The sequence below is a fragment of the Pituophis catenifer genome, unplaced genomic scaffold (genome assembly GCF_029215685.1).
Source record: "Pituophis catenifer annectens isolate HBS135680 unplaced genomic scaffold, rPitCat1.0.hap2 SCAF_2, whole genome shotgun sequence".
Lineage (NCBI taxonomy): Eukaryota > Metazoa > Chordata > Lepidosauria > Squamata > Colubridae > Pituophis > Pituophis catenifer.
This window is the reverse complement of record NW_027256882.1, coordinates 175,520,134-175,544,494: the sequence shown is the minus strand read 5'-3', so window position 1 is coordinate 175,544,494 and position 24,361 is coordinate 175,520,134. Positions and strand designations below refer to the sequence as shown.

The window sequence follows — 24,361 nt, the reverse complement described above, 5'->3', positions numbered from 1 at the left end:
GCCTTTCTGAAGGTCCTCGGGGTTGGGCCCAGTCATCTGTCCCAGGAATGTGTCTTAGCCACTGAGGAATGTGTAAACTCTTCTCCAAACCTCCACCTCACCCCCTTTAATTAATCATTCCTTTCTTTCCCCTTAATGACTCTCTGATTTCTTTCCCAAGATCACTCTAAATTCCTTTACATGGCCTTTCTTTAATGACCACGTTCATGCCCCTTTAAAGCTAAAAAGCTGTTGGGGCTCTTTCTCTCCCTTAAAAAAAAAATAGTAATCAAACCAGCTGTGCCAGCTCAACGGTATATGGTGCCCCTAGGCCACTTTGACTAATGTTTCCACCTCCCACCGATGTGAAAATTTGCTTTTTCAGAACCATTCAGAAGGAATGGCAGCATTGGTATCCCAGCCCAGTGCTTACTCAGCCTGCAAAGCTGCCCTGCAAATCAGGCATAAGGCCCATTGCTTTCCCCAGAGTATCAAAAGTGGGCCTACATATCCCAGATGCACTCTCATTCAAAATGCCAGCACGCATAAACTACTAGCCTCTCCAGAGAGCATCTGCCAGCATCCTGTTCCTCCCTCATTTCCAAAAGATGCTGCTGCTGTCAAAAGCAGCTGCTGAGGTAGAGATAGCTGGGATGACGGCAGGCAGCGCTGCCTGCAAAATAAAGAAGTCAAACAGTGTGACTATTGACCGGCTTACTAGGAGTTCTGGGGATTGGAGTTCAGCTCGGTTAGAGGGCACAAGGTTGGGGGAAGACAGCTGTAGAGATATTGTTCCTCTGAGAATGCTTAAGATGTCCAAAAAAGGACCAAAGAGAGAGGCTCTTCAAAAGAAGCACAAAAAAAAAAAATGAGGTTAAGCAAGTATAAGTAATTTTGTCATATCTGGGACGCATTAGAAGGGTATCAACTGCTGTAGGGCTACAAACTGGGAAGAGGAAGAACTGGCATATTTTAACCCATTGGTAACTCATTTCCAGGGTATCTTTTTGTTCAACATTGCCTACTACAAGCCATTGATCTACAACAACTCCTACGTTTACCCCTGGTGGGGAGAAGCCATTGGCTGGGGCTTTGCACTATCTTCCATGTTGTGTGTCCCTCTTTTTGCTCTCTACAAATTCATCCGTGCCAAGGGAACGCTGGCTGAGGTGAGGCTCTCTCTCCCACATTACAAGAACGAAAGGGTGGGTTGCAGGTGCTGGGGCTGAAACTCTATGCATGGCTGGGGGAAACCCTTTCCAGTTCAAAGGGTCTTCCAGGAAACGATAGCAGGAAGCAGAGTTTGCTACTGCCACCCTCTGGCCTTCATCTGCACCAAACATATGGACGGGAGCGTTAGGAACATCAAAATTGTAGGCATGTGCTGAAACCCCACCTAGGACCCTAAGCCTTGGCATTCCCACCTGCCAGAGCTGAGAATGTAGCATGCATTGCAATGCCTACACTAGCATTTGCCCAAGGAAGCTAGGTAACAAGCCACCTCTTCTCTCCTTTGGCCGTAGATCCTCATGTCCAGACACTCTTTGGCTGTTGCAGTTGTTGGTTGGGCTGCTGGTGTTCTGTTCCTTGGTGTGAGAGCCTTCCAGGCCATTTTTTACAGCTAGTCCTCAACTTACAACCACAACTGAGCTCAAAATTTCTGTTGCTACATGAGGCAGTTGTTGAGTTGTGCCTCATTTTATGACCATTTTTGCCACAAAAAGTGAATCACTGAAATTATTAAGTGAATCATGCGGTTATTAAGCAAATTTGGCTTTCTCCATTGACTTGGCTTGTTGGAAGCTGACTGGGAAGATTATAATGAACCTAAAGACAGGGTAAGTGTCATAAATACATGACAGTCGCCAAGCACATGAATTTTGATCCAGTGGCCATGGGGATGCTGCAACGGTCATAAGTGAAAACCTATCATAAATCACTTTTTTCAGTGTTGTTTTAACCTTGGTCACTAAATGAATGGTTGTAAGTCAAGGACTACCTGTACTTGTTTTATGGACAGAACTATTGTGGGGTGGGGTGAGGGACATTTCTACCCTTCTGAAATATTGCTTACGCTTTCCCTTTCCCTCACAAAATTGCCTGTCCCAGGACTGAGGAAAAGGAAGGAAGTGATCTGGAGGAAGAGTCCAATACTGTCATCCATCCCATTCTTGACAGGGTGGAAAATCTCTTAGTTGACAAGAATGCTTTTCCTGTCACTTCTTTCTATGGGAAGAAATGAGAGACCCTTCTGTCACCCCCTACAACAGGCTGGGTGCTGTCCTTTCCCTCCTGACCATGTGATCTTGGCAGGGATTTGGAGCCATCACAGGTTCTGAGAAGATGAGTAGGATTGCCTTGCCAGAAATTTGTCAATAGTGCATTTAAAAAAAATAATAATGGTCTACTACATGGGGGAAGGCATGAAACATAAAAAGATATCAGCAATATAGCTGAAAATATTAATCCTTGAGTATGTTTGAAAAGAGGGACGCGGTGGCTCAGTGGCTAAGACACTGAGCTTGTCGATCAAAAGGGCAGTTCAGCCGTTCGAATCCCTAGTGCCGCGTAACGGTGTGAGCTCCCGTTACTTGTCCCAGCTTCTGCCAAGTTTGAAAGCACGTAAAAAATGCAAGTAGAAAAATAGGGACCACCTTTGGTGGGAAGGTAACAGGGAAGGCAGTGTCCCATGCCCCTTTGGCGTTTAGTCATGCCAGCCACATGACCACGGAGACGTCTTCGGACAGCACTGGCTCTTCAGCTTTGAAACGGAGATGAGCACCACCCCCTAGAGTCGGGAACGACTAGCACATACTGAATGTGCGAGGGGAACCTTTACCTTTATGTTTGAAAAAGAGAGAGAGAATGTGGGGTTGATATGAATGAATCCCAAGGATGTGGGTCTCGTATGTGGGATGCCGGGAGGAGGTGAAAGCAAAATAGAGGCGGAGGCAAAAAGGTATAATTTCTGAAGTTTGGTCTGATCCCCACCTCTCTTCCTCTGCTTCTTCGCAGCGCTGGCGCCATCTCACCCAGCCAGTCTGGGGTTTGCATCATCTAGAATACAAGGTGCCCGAAACAGATGCTTTGACCACCCTCTCCCCTGTCCTGGATGGGGGTGCCAAAGTTGTCATCTTGGAGAGTGTCATGTGACCAACGCTCCCCCACTGCAAGAGAGGCCCTGTCTCCGTGCCACTCTGCCTTGGGCTGCCAATGGAGGAGGCGGGGAAAGGATTCCATCTGTGAAGTTGGGGGGGGGAGTGCTCCCTACCTGTGAGGAAGAGGTATTAGGGATTCTTCACACATCTCCACCTTTTCCTCTCAAGCACCAGAATGGCTGAGAGGTGATTTAACGAGTTCCCTCCGATCTTTGATCAGAAGGTTGGAGTACTAAAGGCCATAGGGGTGGGGGGGAGGGAAGTGGGGCGGGGAAGAGAGCCTTAGATTTACATTTTTTTAAAACAAAAGTTATTTTTTAAAAGATGAAATATTTTAAATTTCTATATACATTATAAATATATATATATATATACACACACACACACAACCAGATATATATATATATATATCTTTAGCCAAATGCATGGAACACAGATTCCTTCCCATTCAGTGGATGACTGCTTTGGGATCCAGAGCACTGCACTTTTATTCCTTGCTTAGGTGGGGAGAGGAGGGTTGATCAGGTTAGAGAGGGCTGTATATCTGGCCCCTGTCTCTGGTTTTGTCAAGGAAGCAGAGTCTGGCACTTAGCAGAAGCAGGAAAGCTTCAAAAGGGAGCTGCTGAGAACCCAGGTCCCTGGGTGCCTACTGCCACAGTCAGCAGGGAGACATAAAGAGCAACTGCAATTAGCATTGGGGACTTTATTCTCAGTTTTGTCCCTCTTACACTAAAGCAGCGTCTCTCGTTTTTCCTGCCCTCTCCCCAGATCCAGGAGGGTGACGCTCCCCTCATGCCAAAATGGCAGCCCTCTTGGCCTGTCTTTATTAATAATGGGCACACTAAAAGCCTTTCTCTCCCCAACCCAACCCTCGCCAAACTAGGGGTCAAACCAACCAAATAACTTGAATCACGGGAACCCTTCGTATTAAGACGACACGATGAGTTTCACAGTATTAACGAGTTTCATAGTATTACAAATTTGCCCAAAATGAGAATACAGGAGAGGGGATCTCCAGGAGCAGGCCCTGCTCCTGGAGAAAACATAGCCCTTTCCTGGCATGTCTTGCATTTTACAGATTCTCTCCCCCACCTCCCCACCGAGATGGACAACACTATTTGGTTCCGATGTTTCAAGTGCCTCCTGTGTTGTCATTGAACTGCCTCATCAACCCATGGCTTCCAAAAGCATTAAAACCTACTTTGCGAAATGGTGCAGCAGTGCTTTCTGCCTGGCACCTGCAATTTGCAGGAATTACCTTCTGGGTTGGGAGCATTGGGGAGAGAAGGCACATGATAATTCTTCATAAACACATTAGGGAAAGAGTCCAGGGGTTCTGTAGGATTTGTAGCCAGAATTAGAATCCAAACCTCCCACCCTCCACCCCCCGGGCTGCCTGAATAAATCTTGCCAAAGTCTGCTTCCATGTCAAGAGCAGAACAGCCGTGGATATGCAGGTGTTATTAGACTACAGTTCCCATCATCCTTGGCCGTATATTGTGAAACCGATGGAATTTGAAGTCTAAGAACATTTGAAAGGCCACAGATCCCCCACCTTTATTTGGCATCAAATCATTGGTGCCCCTCTATGCCAGTGTTTTTCAAATTTGGCCATTTTAGGAGGTGACTGTGACCCATGCTGCCTGTGGAATTCTGGGAGTTGAAGTCGACACCTCTTAAGGTTGCCAAGTTTGAAAACATTGCTTTATGCCATCCTTTGCCAACTGGTGCCCTTTGACAGATGTGATGGACATCACCCAGGTTTCTTAGCCAGTACAATCAACAATTGTGCTGGCTGGGAATAGCCTCTTTCTTGAAAGCACCAAATTCAGGAAGGCTGCTATAATGCTTTATGCAACTCCCAATAAATCTTCACTAGTTTTTTTATTTGCACATTTTCTAAGAAAGAAAAAGTGTGTTGTGTAAATATACATTTATTCGCATATCTAAATATCCAAGAGAAACCGAATCTTAACTGTCGTAGAGAGCTTCATACTTGTCTATTTTTAAAAAGAAGCACTTATACAAGAAATAGAAATATTTAATTTTCTTATATTTCTGCAGATTGTACAAAAAAAGGGTGAATAAGAAAAGAAATTACAGAAGTTTATTTTGTGACAAAAGTTATAAATATTTTGTCTATATTTGTTTAAAATAACAATCCAACCTCATGAAATAGGGAATTGGATGTTTTTGAAATTTTAGGATTAGTATGTAGGATGATCATGTAACAAATAAGCAGCGATTTGGGAAAAATGAACAAGATCTGGCAGGGAGGGTTGAACTGATCTGCATTAACTAAGAAGTGTGGGATTCATTTCATCGGCTGCATGTAGTTTGTATTGTCTGTACCTAATACTGTTTTCTGGTAAGATCAGTTTTAAGGCTTCTGATGTGTTTAACTGCTGCTTCACAGAACAACTGTCAAATCACCAAGCTAGGCATGATAACTGCCTGAAAAGCTAAATAGAGCCTCCATAGTCAATTATTGTGTACCTTCAGCTGCTGTGGAAACCTATGGGGGGAGATTCTCACGCTTGATTTGTGAGTCCCTTGAAAGCTTCCGAGCTAGTTGCCATTACAAACAAAATGCTTGGGTTGCATGGATACCAGATCAAATTCAGCAGAACTCCTTAAATTAATTATGTTTATTTGCAAGTCAGAAACACTATGCAAGATGCCGATACAGCATCACATCTAATAAACAAACCTATTTTTCATAATGCTTGGTTCAGAGTTTAGTGCATCCACGTGCAGTTGTTAAATATGACAATCTGCAAGCGAGCTGCATGTGTTTCTTTCACATTGTTTTCTTTGTTTAAAAAAATGCATTGTAGAGGTTTTTATGCTTCTTTGATCATTTTTGGTTCTATGCAGCTAATGCATTTAACATGTCTGTTCCAACTGAATTCTTCCTCAATTTATCCCTTCAGGAAAATGGGCATTTTCAATGCAGTTCTTGCCCACATTTCTTCCAGCTGCCTCCAACAGATCACTGACTCTTTCAATTTTTTCAATTTAAATATAGCGTGCTATTACCAAGATCTCCATATAGGTGTCGTTTTGAGAACTGCACTACCTTGTAAGCAAAAATAAATTTGTGACTCAGTATTAAGACTGAAAGGCCATCTTTCAGTATGTTTTTCTTCCATTTCCTATTAATGCAGAACACAGTAACTAAAATCCCCTTTAGAAAGCGTGTTGTTTTCAGCCACAGCTTCACATCCCTCCCTGAAGTTAACCTTTGCAGGACTATTCCTCCTGCTTGTTGCCACTCACTCAGTAACAAAGACCATCTTTCATCCTTTTGCACACAAGAGCTACTGTCTTCTTTGCCATCTTTTTTCGAGAATTTGCCTTCACCCTTAAACACACCAAAAACCTTTTCAAAATATTGATGACCACAACCAGGCACATTATGCTAAAAAAAATATTAATGAATGAAGGGGCTCTGCAGGAAAGAAATGATAGGAAAACCCACAAAATGTCCACAAGGTGAGGAGGCCATGTTGTCTCGACAGAAATAATAATAATCAGTGTCCAAGCCCAGCTGTTCACACCTTAACTGCTTCCTTGGATATTTCTGCTCCATAGACTCTATTCCCATTGTAGATGTGTCAGCTCGATGGCAGAGATTGCCAAGTGCAGCCGTTCACAAATCTTTGCCCTTTCTAATGCCTTTACTGCCTACACGGTGACTAGGACTTTCTAGGAAAGGAGGATGGGAAACAGGAGGAGGAAGCAATGGATGCTGCTAATGGATGATTTTGACCTGTGCCTGCCCAGAAAGCTTTGCCTTCATTGCAGGCTTCCCCCACCATCACCCCCACATTTTCCTGCTTCATTTATCATCTCTCCATCCAGCTGAGTTAGCAGTGAGGTCCTAGATTGTAGGGCTCAGATTTTTCACTAGGTTGTTCACATCTCTGACCAGCCCTTTCCTCCTCCCTCGTTTCTTCCCCACGTTTGCCTCCCCAAGTAGCACTGCCAAGCCTTCTCACCCTCTGAGGCAGTCAGTCCCCACGTCTCATCCCAAACACATAAGCCACAAACCAGAATGGTGTCCTAGGTTACGATACTGATAAGAGAGCTGAAAGCCAGCAAGATTTCAATTGGTTTATCCAAGGCCATTGGCTACTGATAAGAGTTTGCCAAAATAAGGCCAAGAAGGTTTTGTCCCAGAGCAAAATAAACCCCAATGAGATGATACCCTTAGTTGCCTTCTTTAAATAACAATTGACAAAGAATTTGCAGGTCTCGGTCAGTGATCTCAATAGTCTTTTGTTTGTTGCCTTTGCTGAGGAAATTCCTGCCTGCTGTTCTGACACAGATCCATCTTGGTACACATTTTTGCACCCTTTTTATCTTCCTCGTATTAATTTGCCAGCCAGGGCTGGAAAATGTAACCAAGAATCCATTATTGTCGAATCTTAAATTTGGATAGAAGAAATGAAACAGCATAGAACATTCCGATGAAAGACACTCAAGAAATATTAGTTCCAGGAGTAAAATAAAATGTAACCTGGAGATTTCTGACCACTTCTACCAGCATCCGTGTGCAAAAGTGTGAAACCTGCCCCATAGTCTAGTCCAAAGCAAAGAATTTCCAGACCTTCAGCTGCTGCCATTCAAACACTCCCAGCCCGTGCAAATGCTACACTCTGTTTTCCATTTTGCAAATGGAGGGAGAAATGGCAATCATCAGCCTCTGCTCAAGGCCTACTATGCTCTGGGAGATTACATTCATCACACACACACACATCAGGGCACACACATGCATGCACACATACATACACACCTTGTGTCCCGGTCTTCCAACATTGCAGCTTTAATCCCAATTGCCAGTATTAGCTCAGTGCCAGGTATATTGCAAAACGTCTTCAAATCCCATTCCTCTGTAATCAACTGCGGGTTATATATTGTCTGTAATTACTTTCGTGTACAGTATGTAAGTGTGTGTGTGTGTGGGTACGCTCGCTCGCTCTATCATGGAACATAGCAATAAAAGGAGCCACCTTGACCTTCCACCCAGATGAATGTGTCTTTGTTTATGATGCGTGGCTGGGCTGGGGGAAGGGCAGGAGGAAGGGCCATTTGGATTCTCTTCCTCCCAAGCTTGGCAACACAGGCTGGCTGGGGAATTCTGGGAGTTGCAGTCCACATACCTTAAATCATCAAGGTTGAAAAACACGGTTCTAAAGCAATAGTTCATCAATTACGAAATTGAACATGTGCAAAGATGGGCAGGCCCAGATCCACACCCATCACATTTCCTGGAAGGATCCTGGAAGTCTTGAAAATGAAACCCGCATATTATTGAGAAAGTGAAGATGTGACTAACTTCAGGTGCCGTGAATATCTTTAGGTTTCACAAGCTTTCTATGCGGTAGGCATGGGAGGTCCGTGTTTTCCTGCTTCTGCTTGTGGATTGACAATTGTCACAGAAGTAATAACTTCCAAATATTTGTTCACCATTGCGACTTACCTGACAATGACAGGAAACAACTGAGATTTCTTTTGCAGTTGCAAACTATAAACATTTCATTACATGTGGTGCTTCACCAGCAACCCAGCTGAGCGAAGGACCCCGTTGCAAAACCACCTCAACTCTTACACCAAATATTATACAACTAAAATTGCATCATGGTTTCCATGGTGAAATCAGGCTATCGTGAGAAGTAGCCGTTTTCACTACTGACCTGCAGATTTCAAGGCTCCTGCTATACGTCATGAACTCACTTTTATATTTTTCATAATTAATATTCTATTCAAGAAGTAGCTTTCGCTAAAAACACCTTGAAATTGTCTTGACAGTCGGTGCCCTCTTTCTTTGGCTCTTAAAAGTAACAGACAGAAAACACACAACTGAGGGTAGAGGTACAACCTTCAGCTACACCCACTTTACCTGCCTCTGTTTCTGAGAGATGCAGCCAGATACTAATGCAGAGAGAAGGGGATCTTAAGCTCAGGGTGGAGAAGTAGTCTATCTTAGAGATCAGCTGAGAGAAATTTGCTCTTTTCTCTGCAAAGTCAGTAAAACAGTCCTGCCATCTATTCCCAAAGCAAGGTTCCCAAAAATTAAGTACCTGTCAGGATAAGAAAAGAAACATTTCCCCCAAAGAATCATCTCTGGAATACAAGTAGGTCTCGGTGTGGTTAATGAATCCCGTGAAAAGGTTGCATTATTCTAATTAAAGCTATTTTAAGTGATATTTCTAAGGAAAATAGGGCAATTGGTTCCAGCTTAACAGAAATAGACAATGAAATTTTTTAAACATATTTTCTTTATTAAATATTACAGGAAGGATAAAAAAATAATATAAATGTATGGTTAACAAAGTCACAGAGACAAAACAAAAACAAAACAAAAAATCTACCATAGACTCAGGCAGTCCTACATCTACATCTACAGTCCTATTCTTGTGTTGCCATGACCACATTCATGTCATTCCGTAACATCAAATTTTTGCTCTAATGTAATAATGGCTTCTATTTTAAACCTGTAGTATTTTCTTCTGATGAAATATTTCTTTTCTCCATTTTGCACACACGAAGATTAGCAGCATCTTAGACCTAGAATAGAATATGAATAGAATAGAATAGAATAGAATAGAATAGAATAGAATAGAATAGAATAGAATAGAATCTGGAAGACTTTGGAGGTCTTCTAGTCCAGCCATCTGCTCAAGCAGGAGACCCTGTACCATTTCAGACAAGTGGCTGTCCAGTCTCTTCTTAAAAAACTCCAGTGATGAAGCACTTACCATTTCTGAAGGCAAGCTGTTCCACTGATTTAATTGTTCTCACTGTTAAGAAGTTTCTCCTTAATTCCAGGCTGCTTCTCTCCTTGATTAGTTTCCAATCATTGTTTCTTGTCCTGCCCTCTGATGCTTTGGAGAATAATTTGACCCCTTCTTCTTTGTGGCAGTCCCTCAAATATTGGAATATTGCTAGGTCTTCCTTTCTCTAGACTAGCCAAACCCAAATCCTGCAACCGTTCTTCGTATGTTTTAGTCTCCAGGCCTTTCTTCAATTGCACACACACTAGCCTCGTGTTAACTGAATATGGGATCACATTAAATAACACATGGAAATTAATTTACAATTTGCACTAAATCCAATATATTATTTGAACTTGCACTAATTGCGACCTACCTATATACAAATAACCAACATAGGAGGATCATTCCACAGCATGATTGATTATTGTTACAAATAGATAATATCAGATCCATTTACTTTAGAAACTGGATGGTCTTATTACATGGATAACATATATAAGCCGCAGGACTGGCATTTTTGCTCCTACATAAAAATCTGAATGCTGGCATTTCTTTCAGAGGGGTATTGGGGCTTACCAAATGGCCTGCTTGGTGGGAGCTGGTGCAAAATTAGTAAAATCGGATGGCTTTGCACAAAAGGAAGCTGACTAGCTGGTGGCTCACTGACTTCAGCCAGTGGAGTTAAATTTATGGCTCAGCATGGAGTGAGAAAAAGCAAACAGAGATCAGGTCAGTTCTAGTTCTGAATGGCTTAGTCTGTTCTGCAAACAAAGGCACAGAGTGTCAGAGCAGGTCCTCATGGATTGGTGCCCTCCTTGAGAAGAAATAGAACTAAGGAGCGGAACAATGTGCACGTGTATATGTGCACAGTATGTGTGAATATGTGGAATTTTTTTTTGCTGCGGCCCAAACATCTCCCTAGAGCAAATATATATAGGTCAGTGCCCTGCAAAGCCAGACAAAACTACCTTGGTTTTCACTTCAGAATTTAGCAGAACCTCAAGGAAGATAAAACATCCCCAAATGTCAGAGAAGATAAAACTTTCTAGACAAACCTGGCTAGTGACAAACCATCAGTCTCTACCAAGCCACATCCTTGGAATTACTAGCTATGTAGACAACTAAACTCTTTGTTTGTTTATTATTTATTTATTTAATGCCCCCATCTCATTATCTGTGTGGCTTAATGCTAGGATAGGATGGGACTGACCAAATTTATAAAAAGATGGCTTTGATCTTCGACCACAATTGAAAATGACAATTATAAAATTATAAAAAACCTGGGAAGCAAACTGAATAAAATATAAATACTATAAAGTATTTTATAGCAAGGTCTCATTGTCCTGTGTCACTGCCATGGTTTGTAAATTCTACAAGCCAGTTTGGGAAGTTTCTAACCATTGCTCAGGGGAGTCAGAGAGAGGGCAGGACCAGAAGGTGATTTCAAGCTGGGAACAGAGCAAGCTTCAGCTGCCAGTGGCTTGTCCGTGTTCCTGCCTCTTCTCCTTTGCCAAGATTGATAGCTTAACTACAGCTGACAGAGATCCAAGAAAGCCTGGTTGAAAGAAAAGTCAGGCTCAGGAAAAGCAAGAGATCAGTTCCTTGAACCTGCCAAGATACAAGATTGCCACTGTCCTTTGTTTTATTAAGTTGCAATAGTACTCCATTGTCAAACGCCAAATGCTGCATTGGGGAATTTTGTCGCAGGTGGCTCAGGGAGGCAGAAGAAAGGACAAAAGACAAGAAATGGCAACCTTATAATAGTAAGATCTTCAAACCTGAAATACTATAGGGACCTCCTTTAAATATTCAGTTATGCAACCTACAGTGATGCTGGGGAAACCAGTATCCTCAGCCCGCAACAGGACTGTTCAACTTCCAGTCAACCACTATGCCCTCTCCCAGCATCTAACAAACTATAGATGAATGCTGATCTTCAACTTCGGCAGCTGCTGGTGAGCAACATTGAGATTTGCAGTTCAGCAACATCAGGGTAGATACAATTTCATTTCCCATAAACTATCAAAGATTCAAGAATCAAAGATTCTTATTTTTCACTTATATTTTGAAGGCAGCACTCAATATGATGTGATTTTTGGAGGCCACGGAGGATGTTCTGCTTAGATGGAGCTTTGAGAGTTTTGATTTCTTTCTCTTTTAAACTTTGGCATACCTTGGTACTCAGAATATAAAGCACAAAATGAAAAAGCCAGTGTTTTTATTTGATGGCAAGCCTAAGTAACTAATCATATTTATACAACAAGGCATTTTAAAATTTGGAACAATTAATGTTTTGAGAGCCATTCAACACCATCCAGGGTGACTCATATTTTTGTTTGAGTAATCAGAGTCCATTTTCTACATAATAAAAGCTCTGCAGCATAAATGGCAAACAGTGCATTTGCCCGATTCTAGGGGTCCCATCTTGAAACATCTCTGCTCCAAAGGTGGGGTGGAAAGGAGATGCCATTGAAGGTGAATGACAAAACAGTGTATGTAAAAGCTAATCCACCATGATAACAACCAAATTTTTGTTCTTTAGCTAGCGGGTCAAGTGAGACTGTCCTAGTGCCTAGAGGCTATGCGGGCCTGGCTAGGAAGGAATCCCATCTATCCTACCAAGATTGAGTGGGTTTTGGGAGTTTTGGGACAGCCTGGTTCTGGGGATATTCCATCTTTGACATTGGATGGGGTTGAATTTCCCATTCGAGCTTATTATGGTGCACACTTTTTCTGGATCAGGCAGCCTTTTGGTCACTCATGCCCTGGTTACTTCACAACTCAGCAACTGTAATGCACTCTACATGAGGCTGCCCTTGAAGATCATCTGGAAAGTTCAACTGGTCAAGAATGTAATGGTACAGACTATTATGGGCATCTGGTTTTGCTTCTTGTTTCAGTTATATTCATTTTAAATGTTTTGGTATATTATGAGGTATCAACCTGAATGTTTTTAATGCATACTATTACTATCCATTTCAACCTGACAATTTCCAAGCCATTAGTATATAATAACAATAATAGCAACACTAAAAAAACAGACATATTTATAGAAAAAATATTTCCTGGAACATAATATGCAAAAAAGATAAATCCACTAAGCAGCTGCCACATGATATCCTTATATGCATCTATGTTGCATTATGAGCAGCATATTTCCAATTAGCTGAACCCACAATTTTTTTGTAAAAAGATGCAGCATCCCTGCTGTTAGTTGAGAAAGCATGATATTCAAAGAAAAGGGGCAAAAGCTCAGGCAACCATTTGTCAAGATACCAGGTGGGACTAAAGCAGCTTGGGTAACATGATGGAAGAGTTTCTACTTTAGCTACTTAAAACTGAAACCCAGAGGCAGCCAAAGGTCTAACAGTAATGGTTAATGGCTTCGTTCCACCTTCGTAGGGGGATCAAATGGAGTATTTTGCAACTACTGTAATTTTATTCACCATCTAGATGTGAAATATAAGAAATATGTTTATGTTAGATCATTTTTTTGGGACAAAGCAAAATTCTTTGCCTTCAATTCTTTGATTTGTTGCTTCTTTTCTCTCCCAGTTCTTTGTAACAGGAGATGTGAGTTGCCATAGCCAGCCAGATTTCTTTATAAAGCAGCACTGAATACCCTCTCCATTATAACCCTAACATTTCTAACACCTTAGCTTAGCATGGCAAATGAATGTCCTTTATAAAATGGTGAAGAGATAAAATTATCTAACACTTGGCAACAGCCTATGAAGTATAGTTCAGAAGGATTGATACTGTCAAAGGGCAAAAGTCACTTGGCATATCATTAAGTTGTAAAACTGTTAAGATATGATAGGCACTTCTTTGGATTTTAAAAATATTATCCATAAATACAGAGATAATAAATGTTGAAGGCTGATTATTAAGTTAGACATTAAACAATGGCTTTTGGTGACTCTACATGGGCTGCATCTTAGGTAATTCTTGTTCATTCCTCCTACATTTACCTCAGAAATTTCAGGTTAGAAGAACCAACGCTCATCATCCATCAGGGAATATTCACAGAGGTTGAGCTGTTCAAAATATAAGGCAGACCGACTTCTATAAGATGCTTCAGATGTCCTGGACGTCAACCTCCACAATCTGTGACCATGGAGTTGAAATCCAAGATATTTGCGAGTATCATGTTTGGACAGGATAGTCTAGACTCTATAGAGATTTCTGGTTTTGGAGTGAGGTTTGGGGACAGGAATATAAATCTCTTTATGAAATAGAAACAAGATTTGTGGAATGCTTACATTAAAAAAAAAGGTGCATGTTTAAAAATATTTGAAAGGAGATCCTGTAACAATTTGTTCACCATGTCAGTTATTTTGAGTCTCCAAGAAGCATCAATACTTATCCACCAGTACCCAAGGAACTACCAATCCCAGAGTCTTCCTTTCCTTACTCCAGCTTCCAAGGAATATGTTTGACTCAGAAACATTCAGAGTGATACTCCATTTGTTTAGTAAGAGTATCTCTTGTTTAGTTTTGATCCTATTTCACCCATTTTCCTCAAGATCAGGCAAGAGAGGAAAAAACTTCAGAGAAATCCAAGACACTGCCAAAACTGTTATGAGGCAGCAGCAAATCCATGCATGAAGAAGAATGTGTGTTCTCAGAGCTTATGTCACATGAAGTGTGACTTCATAGCCATTTAAGAATTATCCTCCCAACTCTAACATAATCTGTTTATGCAAGACTCTAAATTCAAGTCTAATAATAGCCCTGACATACAGCCCGCTAATATTACAGGTGGAAAACAACTGAGGCTACTTTGGATTTCCAGCAAAACTTCCACATCTGGAACAGTTCTTGGACTGCCAACATTTGTTTCTCCCCTTTGATTCATTCGCCTTTACCCAACAAGTCTTGGTTCAGCTTCAATGGCTTGACTTCAGGGCATCCTTCATTTTCAAGTTGTGAAACGAGTTGGCGTCATGGTGTTCCTCTATTTCTGCATGCACTTCCTAGGGAATTTTTTTTTTGCTCTGTGTCTAGCCAGGTTTATAAATCATCATCATCATCTTAGCTGAAGACCTAGAAGATGGCAAGTTTCAATTCTAGAGTTTGTTACAAGGTTGGAACCTTTACCAGCTTGGTCAGGACACTAACATATTCTAATCACTCCTCCTTGCAGTGCTCCAACTTGTTTTTGTTCATTAAACTCCTGCATTTTTCTGGTTTTCAATTTTTCATTTTAAAATTGTGCTATAGCTTTTGCTTCTTGGTCAGGCGGGATTTAGGTGGGTCAGGTTTGGATCTTTAGCATGGCGTTTGCATCATTTTGTTTTAAAATCATTATATGCCCAGATGATATTAAACAGACTTACATTGTCCTCTTGCAAAGCGATCAGCTGCACATTGAAACTGAGGGTCCACTGCTTTGCTTACTGCTGTGATGACTATCTTAAACCTTCTACCTTTTCCCTCCAACATAGCGCGGTCTTAGGTTTGAACATAAGATTCCCATAAAGGTCGTATTTTTCTCATTGTTTACTAGGGGGTAGCCAATTCTGTAACTTTCATCCATGCCCCAAAAACTACATCTCCCAGCTCCACATTGTGCCATTCTTCAGTTTGATGCCTGGGGTCACCACACAAGGTCACCCACAACCTACCAACCAGGGAGAGCACAACAGAAGCCTGCAGATATTCTTGCTGAAGGCTCAGGGAGCTGCCAGCGCTAAGAGACCTGCAGCTGCTGACCCAGGCTGGTATCGATCCCCAACCCCTTTGCTCCTTGCAGTCTTTGTGCCAGGTACAAGCTGTTCCAACAGAAAGGCAGCTTCTCCAGCTCTTTAACACACAATGAGGTAGGGTTGAATCTTCTGGCCTTCCAGGAGTTGCAGATGTGGAGTCCTGCCTCCTATTTCTAAAATTGGGACAAAGAAGCTGGACTGATCAGTTTGTGCTTTGGCATGTTTTTGCGTTAAACATCGTGGTTTATATTTGTGAATCAGTAAGGGGAGAAGAGGTAACTACAGAACAAATGGAGAGAGCAGCAAAGAGGGTGGAGGAAGAGGCAGGCTAAGGTCACCCTTATAGGTGCCAATGAGGAGACGAAAAGAATGAAGAGAGCTCGGAAGCCATAATTGCAAACCAGTATTTTGAGGGCAGGAAGGGCCAAAGATAAACAGAAACAGGATTATTTTTTTAATATCCACTCCCATTGAATATGTTCCTTAATACGTCCATTTCTCAGAGAGGGGAAAACACACCTCCTGCGGTGTGAAAAAGCGGAGAGAGTCTCCTGGCTCCCAGGGCTGCAGGCCAGGATCCTCCTCTTAGGGGGAGAAAGAACAAGTATGCAATTGAGAATACTCTCTTGCCTCGCCAGGAAGAGATTTTTAAGGTTTGTGACTTCTGGCTGGGCTATTGCCTGTGCCATGATAAATCACCTGGCAGAGCCTGCAAAAACAGATCAACTTGCACACAGATAGAGTCAGAACAAGCAGAGTGTCTCTCTAAAACTTTCCACTGGAGTTGTATGCTTTGGAAGTCTAGGTAGCTCTCCTGCAGTGATGCGGTGCTCAGCCTTAGGGCTACCACCTCCTGCAAGTAGAAGTTATTCGTTAAACCAACCCTGCGTTTTCAGGAGGGTGAATTGGAACAGTGTCCTTGGCGCACTTTGTATTATGAAAATGCAGCAAAGGTAGGAAAATTCCCCTTCTGCTGAAACCCTCATGCGATTGATGTTTGACAACAGAAAACAAAGAGGATGAAGACTAGCAACTCAGGAATCCTGATCAGCTGCTCTCAAGATAAGTTCAGATCAAGTCTAGGAGATGCCAGCACACCCCCTTATAAGTCAACATGGTTAATACTCGACTTCTACATAAAGGTAGAATAATATCCCTTTAAAGAAGACAAGAAGTCAAACTAAACCTGTCACTTGTTTCAGACATCAACTAATATCAAGTACAACTCCCCCCCCCCTTAAAGTCAAGGGCAACCCTTTGACTTCTTATATCTTAATCCTTAACTTTAGCCTTACTGAAACTCCAGATGTATTAGGATCTACATACCTCCAAATCCCTAGGCAATACAGCTGTTGCCTTACATATTTGCTATGAGTAAATGCATCCAATCTACTGATTTTTGAAATACTGTCTCAAATATTGCAGAATGAAGCATGCCAAACATAAATGGCCCTTAGGGAATCATAGCTCTAGAACCTCTGTAGAAGTAGAAACTCTATAGGAGAGGTTTGTTTTTCAAAGACGCAACTTCATTATTACTTTTAAAGTCATCACAAAAGCTCAGAGAGCACCAAGGACCCTTCATCATAAAAGCTTCCAGAATTGGATGGGACAAAAATAAAATCATTCATCCTGCAGGAGTTAGTTATTTTATCTCCTTATACTTTGGGCTTCAAGCCCTCAACCTGCCTGCCTGCATAAATGCAGAAGGGAAACTCTGATTCATCAGGGCAATCAGTGGAGCCATCATACTCATCTAAGCGGGCAACTTTTTGGTAGCCCTTGGAAGTTGTCTTCTTTTATTATCTTCAGCAGCAGAAGTCCCTGGAGGGCACAGCATTAGGCAAGGAAAAGGTAGAATATTCAACCTTACTGTTGGGAACTGTAGAAGAGTAAATGTTACTGTGTTATTACTTTTGTTTCATGTGTTTGGAAAAGCATGTTGCTTTTATTCAGGGATTAACCACTAAATTTTAGCAGCATGACCTTATAAAGCCTTATAAAGGCTTTTCATTTCCCTTTCATTCACACATCAGTTATTTCTTGAGTCTTAACCCTACCGGTATTTCTTTCTTTTTTTTAATTTCTGAACCAGATAGAGAATGAGACTCGGTTCAGCTCCCTTTTACAATATACTTGTTATATTAGATAATTTATGTAGGGTTATATAATGTTTCTCTCTCAGTATGCAAAGAGAAAATTTCTGCTGCGAACTGCAGGTAGACATCAGGAAAATCATCTGGCCAGTAAACGCTCAGTTCCATTCAGTTGCCCTGATTCCACCCCAAATAAAGGAATTAAAGGGTTATAAAAAGAAAAAAAATGTAGGGTTATATAAATGGAGTCACTTCTTGGGAGAACATCTTAGAGAAATGCTTCCAAAGACGCTCCAAACTTTCAATAAGAAGTCTGTGCCCATCATGTTTTTACATTTAGATCACAAATTCAACAAGCTGAGAGTTGCTCTCAATTTTTACAAATCCTATAGATTCTGATGCCTTCCAGATTGGCCAACTGAAGAGAGTGAGACTGGGGAAGTGGCCCCATGTACCATGTATCTGCTCTAGGCCAGCATTTCTCAACTTTGGAATTCTGGGAATTGAAGTCCACACCTCAAAGTTGCCAAGGTTGAGAAACTGCTTTAAGCAATACTACTGGGAAAGAGCCAAACAGTACTTTGTTTCAGTACTTGCCAGGAAGCGGAACAGAAGTTTTATACCACCCTCCCAGCACACCTTGTTTTTTGTTGGTGTAAAGGAGTTCTACAGGTCTTTCATGCCATGTTCAGAAGCCTTAAATTCCCACCCCACCTCTATGGGAGAAGGTGTATTCCTGAGAGAGTTTGGATTTTTCCTCTCCCTCAAACTCCTTCCATTATAGCCTTAGTTAAATCCCTCAACAGCAATTATCCCCATTCCCACCCACCCCCACCCCCCAATTTTGCCAGTTCCCCCTTTTTATTCCACCGTTGCCAGAACTTCCAGAGTTCTGCTCTTATTAGTCTGGGACTGAATTGCTTTTCTTCGCTTACAGGCAACCTTGTCACTTTGGTGGGCGCCTAGCCAAAGACTATACACAGTAGTAGCCCTTGTGGCTCCAGGGCATAATTAATGGCTGTAAAGCCAAGTACCAAAGGACCAAGAAAGAAGCCATAAATGTAACTTGGACAAGACCCAGATGTTGAGTTAAAGATGACAATACACAAACAGTGCGGCCAGGGCTGCGGATATGATGGGGAGGAGGAGGGCAGACCCTTTCCACCTCCAAGGCAGTCAACAGGGGTGGTTGGGGTTTGGCCAGGAACAGGCAGGCCAAGAACCCAGTGGCCCCACAGTTTTCTCCTCCAAACATACCTTCAGGCCCACAAGGTAAAACACTTTTTAGGGAGTGGAAATTCAACCCTCCCCTCTCCCTTCACAGAACACACCAAGAATACTGTTCCAAAGATTTAATAAGAAGCTTTGTACAGTCACCTTTTATTTCGCATATTAAAAAAAAAAATTAAGAGAGGGTATGGACATATGGCCAATCTTTCCCCCTTTCCATTCAGGCACACAAACTCAACATGGACTCTTCAGCCTAGAATGGTGCAGAGAAATGGCCAATGCGTGGCAAAACAAATGTAGCTGAAAGAGGCAGGCCCTGTTAAGAGTGCATGCTGAAATAGCCAGGCAACCTCCCCAGCACAGCACCAGGACATGCTGCTGGCTCTCAGCCTCAATGGATTCTCCTTTTGCCCTCACCCCTTCTCCACCCGACCCTACCTCCTGGAGAGTCTCCCAGGGATACAGTGACAGGCATCAGTTGTCTCTTGCCAGCAGACGCAATGAAGACCCGCTGTCTGCTCAAAAGCTATAGCAGCATCTGGGGGGGGAGGGGAGAGTTGTTTGGGAGAGGGGCAGGAGCGGATAAGAACTAAGGGTTCAGTTAGGTCCCACCGCCAGAAAAAGACAAATGTACAAGAAGGAACAGGATGGAGACTGGGCAATCCAACCGAGACAGGAATCATTCGTCCTTCTTATCCTTTTGGCCTTCAAAAGTTGCCTGAAGGGGAAACAAGAAAAAAAAACCCAGACAAAACATTGATTAGAACAAGAAAGGCCTTTCTCCTATTTTACAGGCAGATTGTCAGCACTCAAGAAGTGTAAGGGCTGAGCCTTGGTAGTACAGTGGTCTAAGGCATCCTGTTATTAAGCTGGTTATTAAGACCAGCTGTCTGCAATTACTGCAGGTTCGAATCTCACCAAGGCTCAAGGTTGACTCAGCCTTCCATCCTTTCTAAGGTAGGTAAATTGAGGACCCAGTTGTGGGGGCAATAAGCTGACTTTGTATAAAATATACAAAAGGATGAAGGCTATTGCTGAGCACACTGTAAGCCGCCCTGAGTCTCCGGAGAAGGGCGGCATATAAATCAAATTAAAAAAAAAAATTTGCATGGTTTATTCTGCAATCTTTCTTAATAAGGAAGAGGAAGCACTGCAGTGCTCCACTCACCAGACTGACTCCGAGGCGCAAGTAATCCAGTCAAGCCTCTATTTCAGTTTTTTGAGACAACCTCAAGCACCACTCTATAGACTTCCAAGCAGCCAAAGAGGCATTAAGAGTTACCAACTTAACTTGGTCAGAAAGCTGAATTCCACAGTCATCATGAAGTTTGGCACGTGTTATACATTTTCCAGAATCAAGACAGGGGAAATATACTTGTGTTTAAAATGTTCCCTGAACTCCTCAACCAAGCTAGGTAGTTAGTGTACACCTAGAAACTAAATACAAGCCCACTGTCATCTCAAAGCAGACAATAGGCCAGTCATAAAAAACTCTGCAACATGAAATATACACAACAGATTGACTCCCTGCTGGCCAATGACGCAAGGGCTCCATTCAAGTCATTGTCCTTTGTATGCTGCAAGATCACGAGTTGTTCATTCTTGAGCACATCATTCTAAGTGTATCACTCTGGCTTGTCTCCATGACATACGTGCCTAACAATAGTTACTGCAAACATGACTTACGAAAGTGGTGCTGCTGCAGGATATTCCCATCAGCATTTCTTTCTCAGCAATGCCAAACACTGACAAGACTTGCCGGTTCAAAAAAAAAATATATGACTCAATAACAGGGCCGTGGGTGAACAAATACCCCATTACTAGGCACAGAGGTTAACTTCTTGAACAAGCCGGTTTTTTATCCCATCTGTTCCTGTTCTTTAGAGCTTTGAAACTAGAGATAGTCCTCACTTAATGACTGGTCACTTATCCTCCAGACGTTACTTAGGACCTGGTCCTGGAGTTCCAATGGCTGCACACACCTCTGCAGTCTCGCAACCAGTGCCCTTTACAGGTGGTTGCAGAGTTAAGCACTAACGTGACCACGATTTTTACCTATTTCTGGCCTTTTCTGGCCAAAAAACACTCATAGGAATACGGGTAGTCCTCAACTTACAACCACAATTAAGCCCAAAATTTATGTTGTTAAGTGAGAAATTTGTTAAGTGAGTTTTGCCCCATTTTACGACTTTTCTTGCCACATTTGGTAGGTGAATGACTGCAGTTGTTAAATTAGTAACACAATTGTTAAATTAATCTGGCTTCCCCATTGACTTCGTTTGTCAGAAGGTCGCAAAAGGGGATCACAAAACTCCGGGACACTTCAACCGTCATAAATTTAAGTCAGTTGTCAAGCAACTGAAAATGTAAATCTCGTGACCATGGGGATGCTACAATGGTCATAAGTGTGAAAAATGGTCATAAGTAACTTTTTAAAGTGCCGTTGTAAATTCAAACAGTCACTAAACGAACTGTTGTAAATAAAGAATTACTTGTACATGGATTCACTTAACAACCACAACATTCACTTAACTATCAGCACATTCACTAAACATTTTTTTTCTTTTTATGACCTTGTAATCCCTTAATCTGGGGTAGAGTCAAGGCGATTGAATGGAGCTCAGCATTTACTAAGCAGATGCCCTTCCTGACACCTATGTGGAGTTCACAGCAGATATTTTCTCTTTGTGCCTTGAGAGATTAACATCTGCCACTACCTAGGATTGAACTCTCAACCTTCCAAGTAGTAGGTGAGCGTGTTCACCACTAGGCCCCCACACCGCTCATATTCACTAAATAACAGCCTCATTAAAAAAAATCATAAAATGAGATCCAATCACATGGGTGCCTTAACTTATGACTGTCATGACTACAACTTGTGATGAAACCAAAAGAAATGATGGAGGAATGGCTGAGTAATATTTATTTGGGGAAGAATATGAGGTGGATGATCAGCTTCTGCATCATATATACTTTCTGTTTCTTATCACCTCCAAAGGAAAAAACTAAACAGAACTATAAAGTTAGACAAAACTACTCAGTTTACTATCACTTACATACCTATTACAGAATGTAATTAATTAGCCTGCACACAACGCTTAACAGGAATGGTGTCACATTCATAGAAACCCGTTGCTACTGTATATTCCAATGGAGAATGGATTACACTCCAATTGGGAGAGATCCAAGATTTATACTGTTCTCCACTAGATGAAACTGCTATTCGTGCAGAAGATGTGTAGCCATTATTTTGTAGTTTTAAAAAATCCCCCAAACCTCCACAAATTTTAAAGGTTTAATGTAATCAAAATAACTACTAAGCAACCGAAGCAAGCACTAGCCCAATGTTGAAAATCAGCCTCCATGCTTCAAGCACTCACAATAAACGTATCATTTATATCATTTATAGATTTCTATTCTATTCTACTCTACTCTACTCTACTCTACTCTACTCTACTCTACTCTACTCTACTCTACTCTACTCTACTCTACTCTATTCTATGCTATTCTATTCTATTCTATTCTATTCTATTCTATTCTATTCTTCTATTCTATCATATAGATCAGTGTTATCCTCAGATGGTGGTGTGAGACCAAGACTAAGAGAGAGAAAGTAGACCAATTGCTATCAAATTCATGTCACAAATGGGATTTGGTCTAGAAACAACCTAGTCTGCAAAAGAGTCCTTTTGATAACGTGCCACAATAGCACACCGTCATTAAATCATATTTGTGAAGCAGACTATTCACCAGCCACACCTGCAAGCAAATTCAATCAGATCAAATTTTCACCTTAGAGATTGTGATTTTAAGATTAGCCCTTTTTGCATGCTATTATATGCATTTTTTTCCCTGAACAGTCCTTTTGATGAATCTGAAAGGTTAGATCAACAGAAACACTCGCTGGATGACTAGAAATACTTAAGGCAACTCTACTTTTCTCAAGTGTTAAGCTCAGCCATGCAATAACTTGCTCAGCCCAGCAATGGCTCAAGAGGGCTAAAGCAGCTGTCGTTGAATTCCGCTTCTCAACTGACAGTCTTATTAGCATGACACCTATGACTACTGCATCTTACTCCACAGGAGATTTGTTTACATTGTACAAAGGGGCAGGAAGACTTCTAGGCTCTATCTGGGAGTGTTCCTAGGCAACTTGGAGACCGCAAGAAGGAACAACCTTTAGTTTAAAGTACATAGCTGCCCAGAATAATTTCATTGTGAGATGGGTGGCAAATAAATTTAATAATTGAACAAACAAATGGCCAGATTAACAGAGTTGAAAGGGACCTTATAGGTCATCTAGTCCAACCTCCCACTCAAGCAGGAGACCCTACACCCGTGATGGCGAACCTGTGGCACGCAGAGCCATATTAGTAGGCACGCCAGCCCAGCTCTGGGGCACATGCGTGCGCTGGCCAGCTGATTTTCGGGCTTTCTGGACCCACCAGAAGTAGGGAAACAGACTGTTTCCTGCCTCTGGAGGGCCTGGGGGGAGTGGGGAAGGCTCGTTTTTCTTTCTTACCTGGTTCCAGATCCTCTCTATTTATCTGGGAAGGGCAAAAACAGCCTTTCTCACTCTCTCGGAGGCCCTCCAAAGGCCTGAAACAGCCCATTTTCCAACTCCCGGTGGAACAGGAAGTGATGTTTTTTGCTGTCCCCAGCCTCCAGAGACTCCTAGAGAGGCTCCTAGAGAGGCTCTGGAGGCTGGGGACAGCAAAAAATGTCACTTCCTGTCCCACCGGGAGTTGGGAAATGGGCTGTTTCAGGCCTTTGGAGGGCCTCCGAGAGAGTGAGAAAGGCTGTTTTTGCCCTTCCCAGATAAATAGAGAGGATCTGGAACCAGGTAAGAAAGAAAAACGAGCCTACCAGGCCATCATGTGCTAGGAGCGGGGGGGAGATTGCGCGCGCATGCGCGTGGGCACGTGTGCACCCGACCCTCCCCCACCCCACCTCTCCTGGCACGTGATGGCAAAAAGGTTAGCCATCACTGCCCTACATCATTTCTGACAAATGGCAGTCCAATCTTTTCTTGAAAGTCTCCAGTGATGAAGCTCCCACAACTTCCGAAGGCAAACTGTTCCATTGGTTGATTGTTCTCATTGTCAGAAAGTTCCTCCTCATTTCTAGGCACTTGTATAGTTTATGGTATTTCTTCCAAGTTAGTAGATATGACAGCAATAGCCAGCTATTGCATTTCAGGCAGTATCTTGAACCATACAGCCACCCAACCAGAATCCAACTCTCTACTCTTCCGTCACTCTCCAAAGCTTTGAAACACTGTGGGATAACTAGGACACTATGCCCTGTATCTAAAGCATAATCAGTTTCAAGTGTAATGGCAATGAAGAAGAGGAAAGTAAATAAAAGAGAGTATATGTTTCATAGGATATTCAGCTGTTATAGAAGAA

At 42.2% G+C, this 24,361-nt stretch overlaps 2 protein-coding genes across 2 annotated transcripts in view; one reads left to right on the top strand and one right to left on the bottom strand.

The window, feature by feature from the left end:
* The window catches only part of SLC6A8 (solute carrier family 6 member 8), a 30,559-nt gene extending 27,190 nt beyond the window's left edge, over positions 1-3,369 (top strand). The window contains exons 12-13 of the mRNA XM_070938152.1: positions 978-1,148; positions 2,995-3,369. Of these exons, the coding sequence (XP_070794253.1) occupies positions 978-1,148; positions 2,995-3,132 (309 nt within the window). The 3' untranslated portion in view covers positions 3,133-3,369. The remainder of the gene's footprint in view (positions 1-977; positions 1,149-2,994) is intronic.
* Positions 3,370-19,060: 15,691 nt separating this feature from the next.
* The window catches only part of BCAP31 (B cell receptor associated protein 31), a 52,541-nt gene continuing 47,240 nt past the window's right edge, over positions 19,061-24,361 (bottom strand). Inside the window, exon 8 of the mRNA XM_070938151.1 lies at positions 19,061-19,671. Within this exon, the coding sequence (XP_070794252.1) occupies positions 19,633-19,671 (39 nt within the window). The 3' untranslated portion in view covers positions 19,061-19,632. The remainder of the gene's footprint in view (positions 19,672-24,361) is intronic.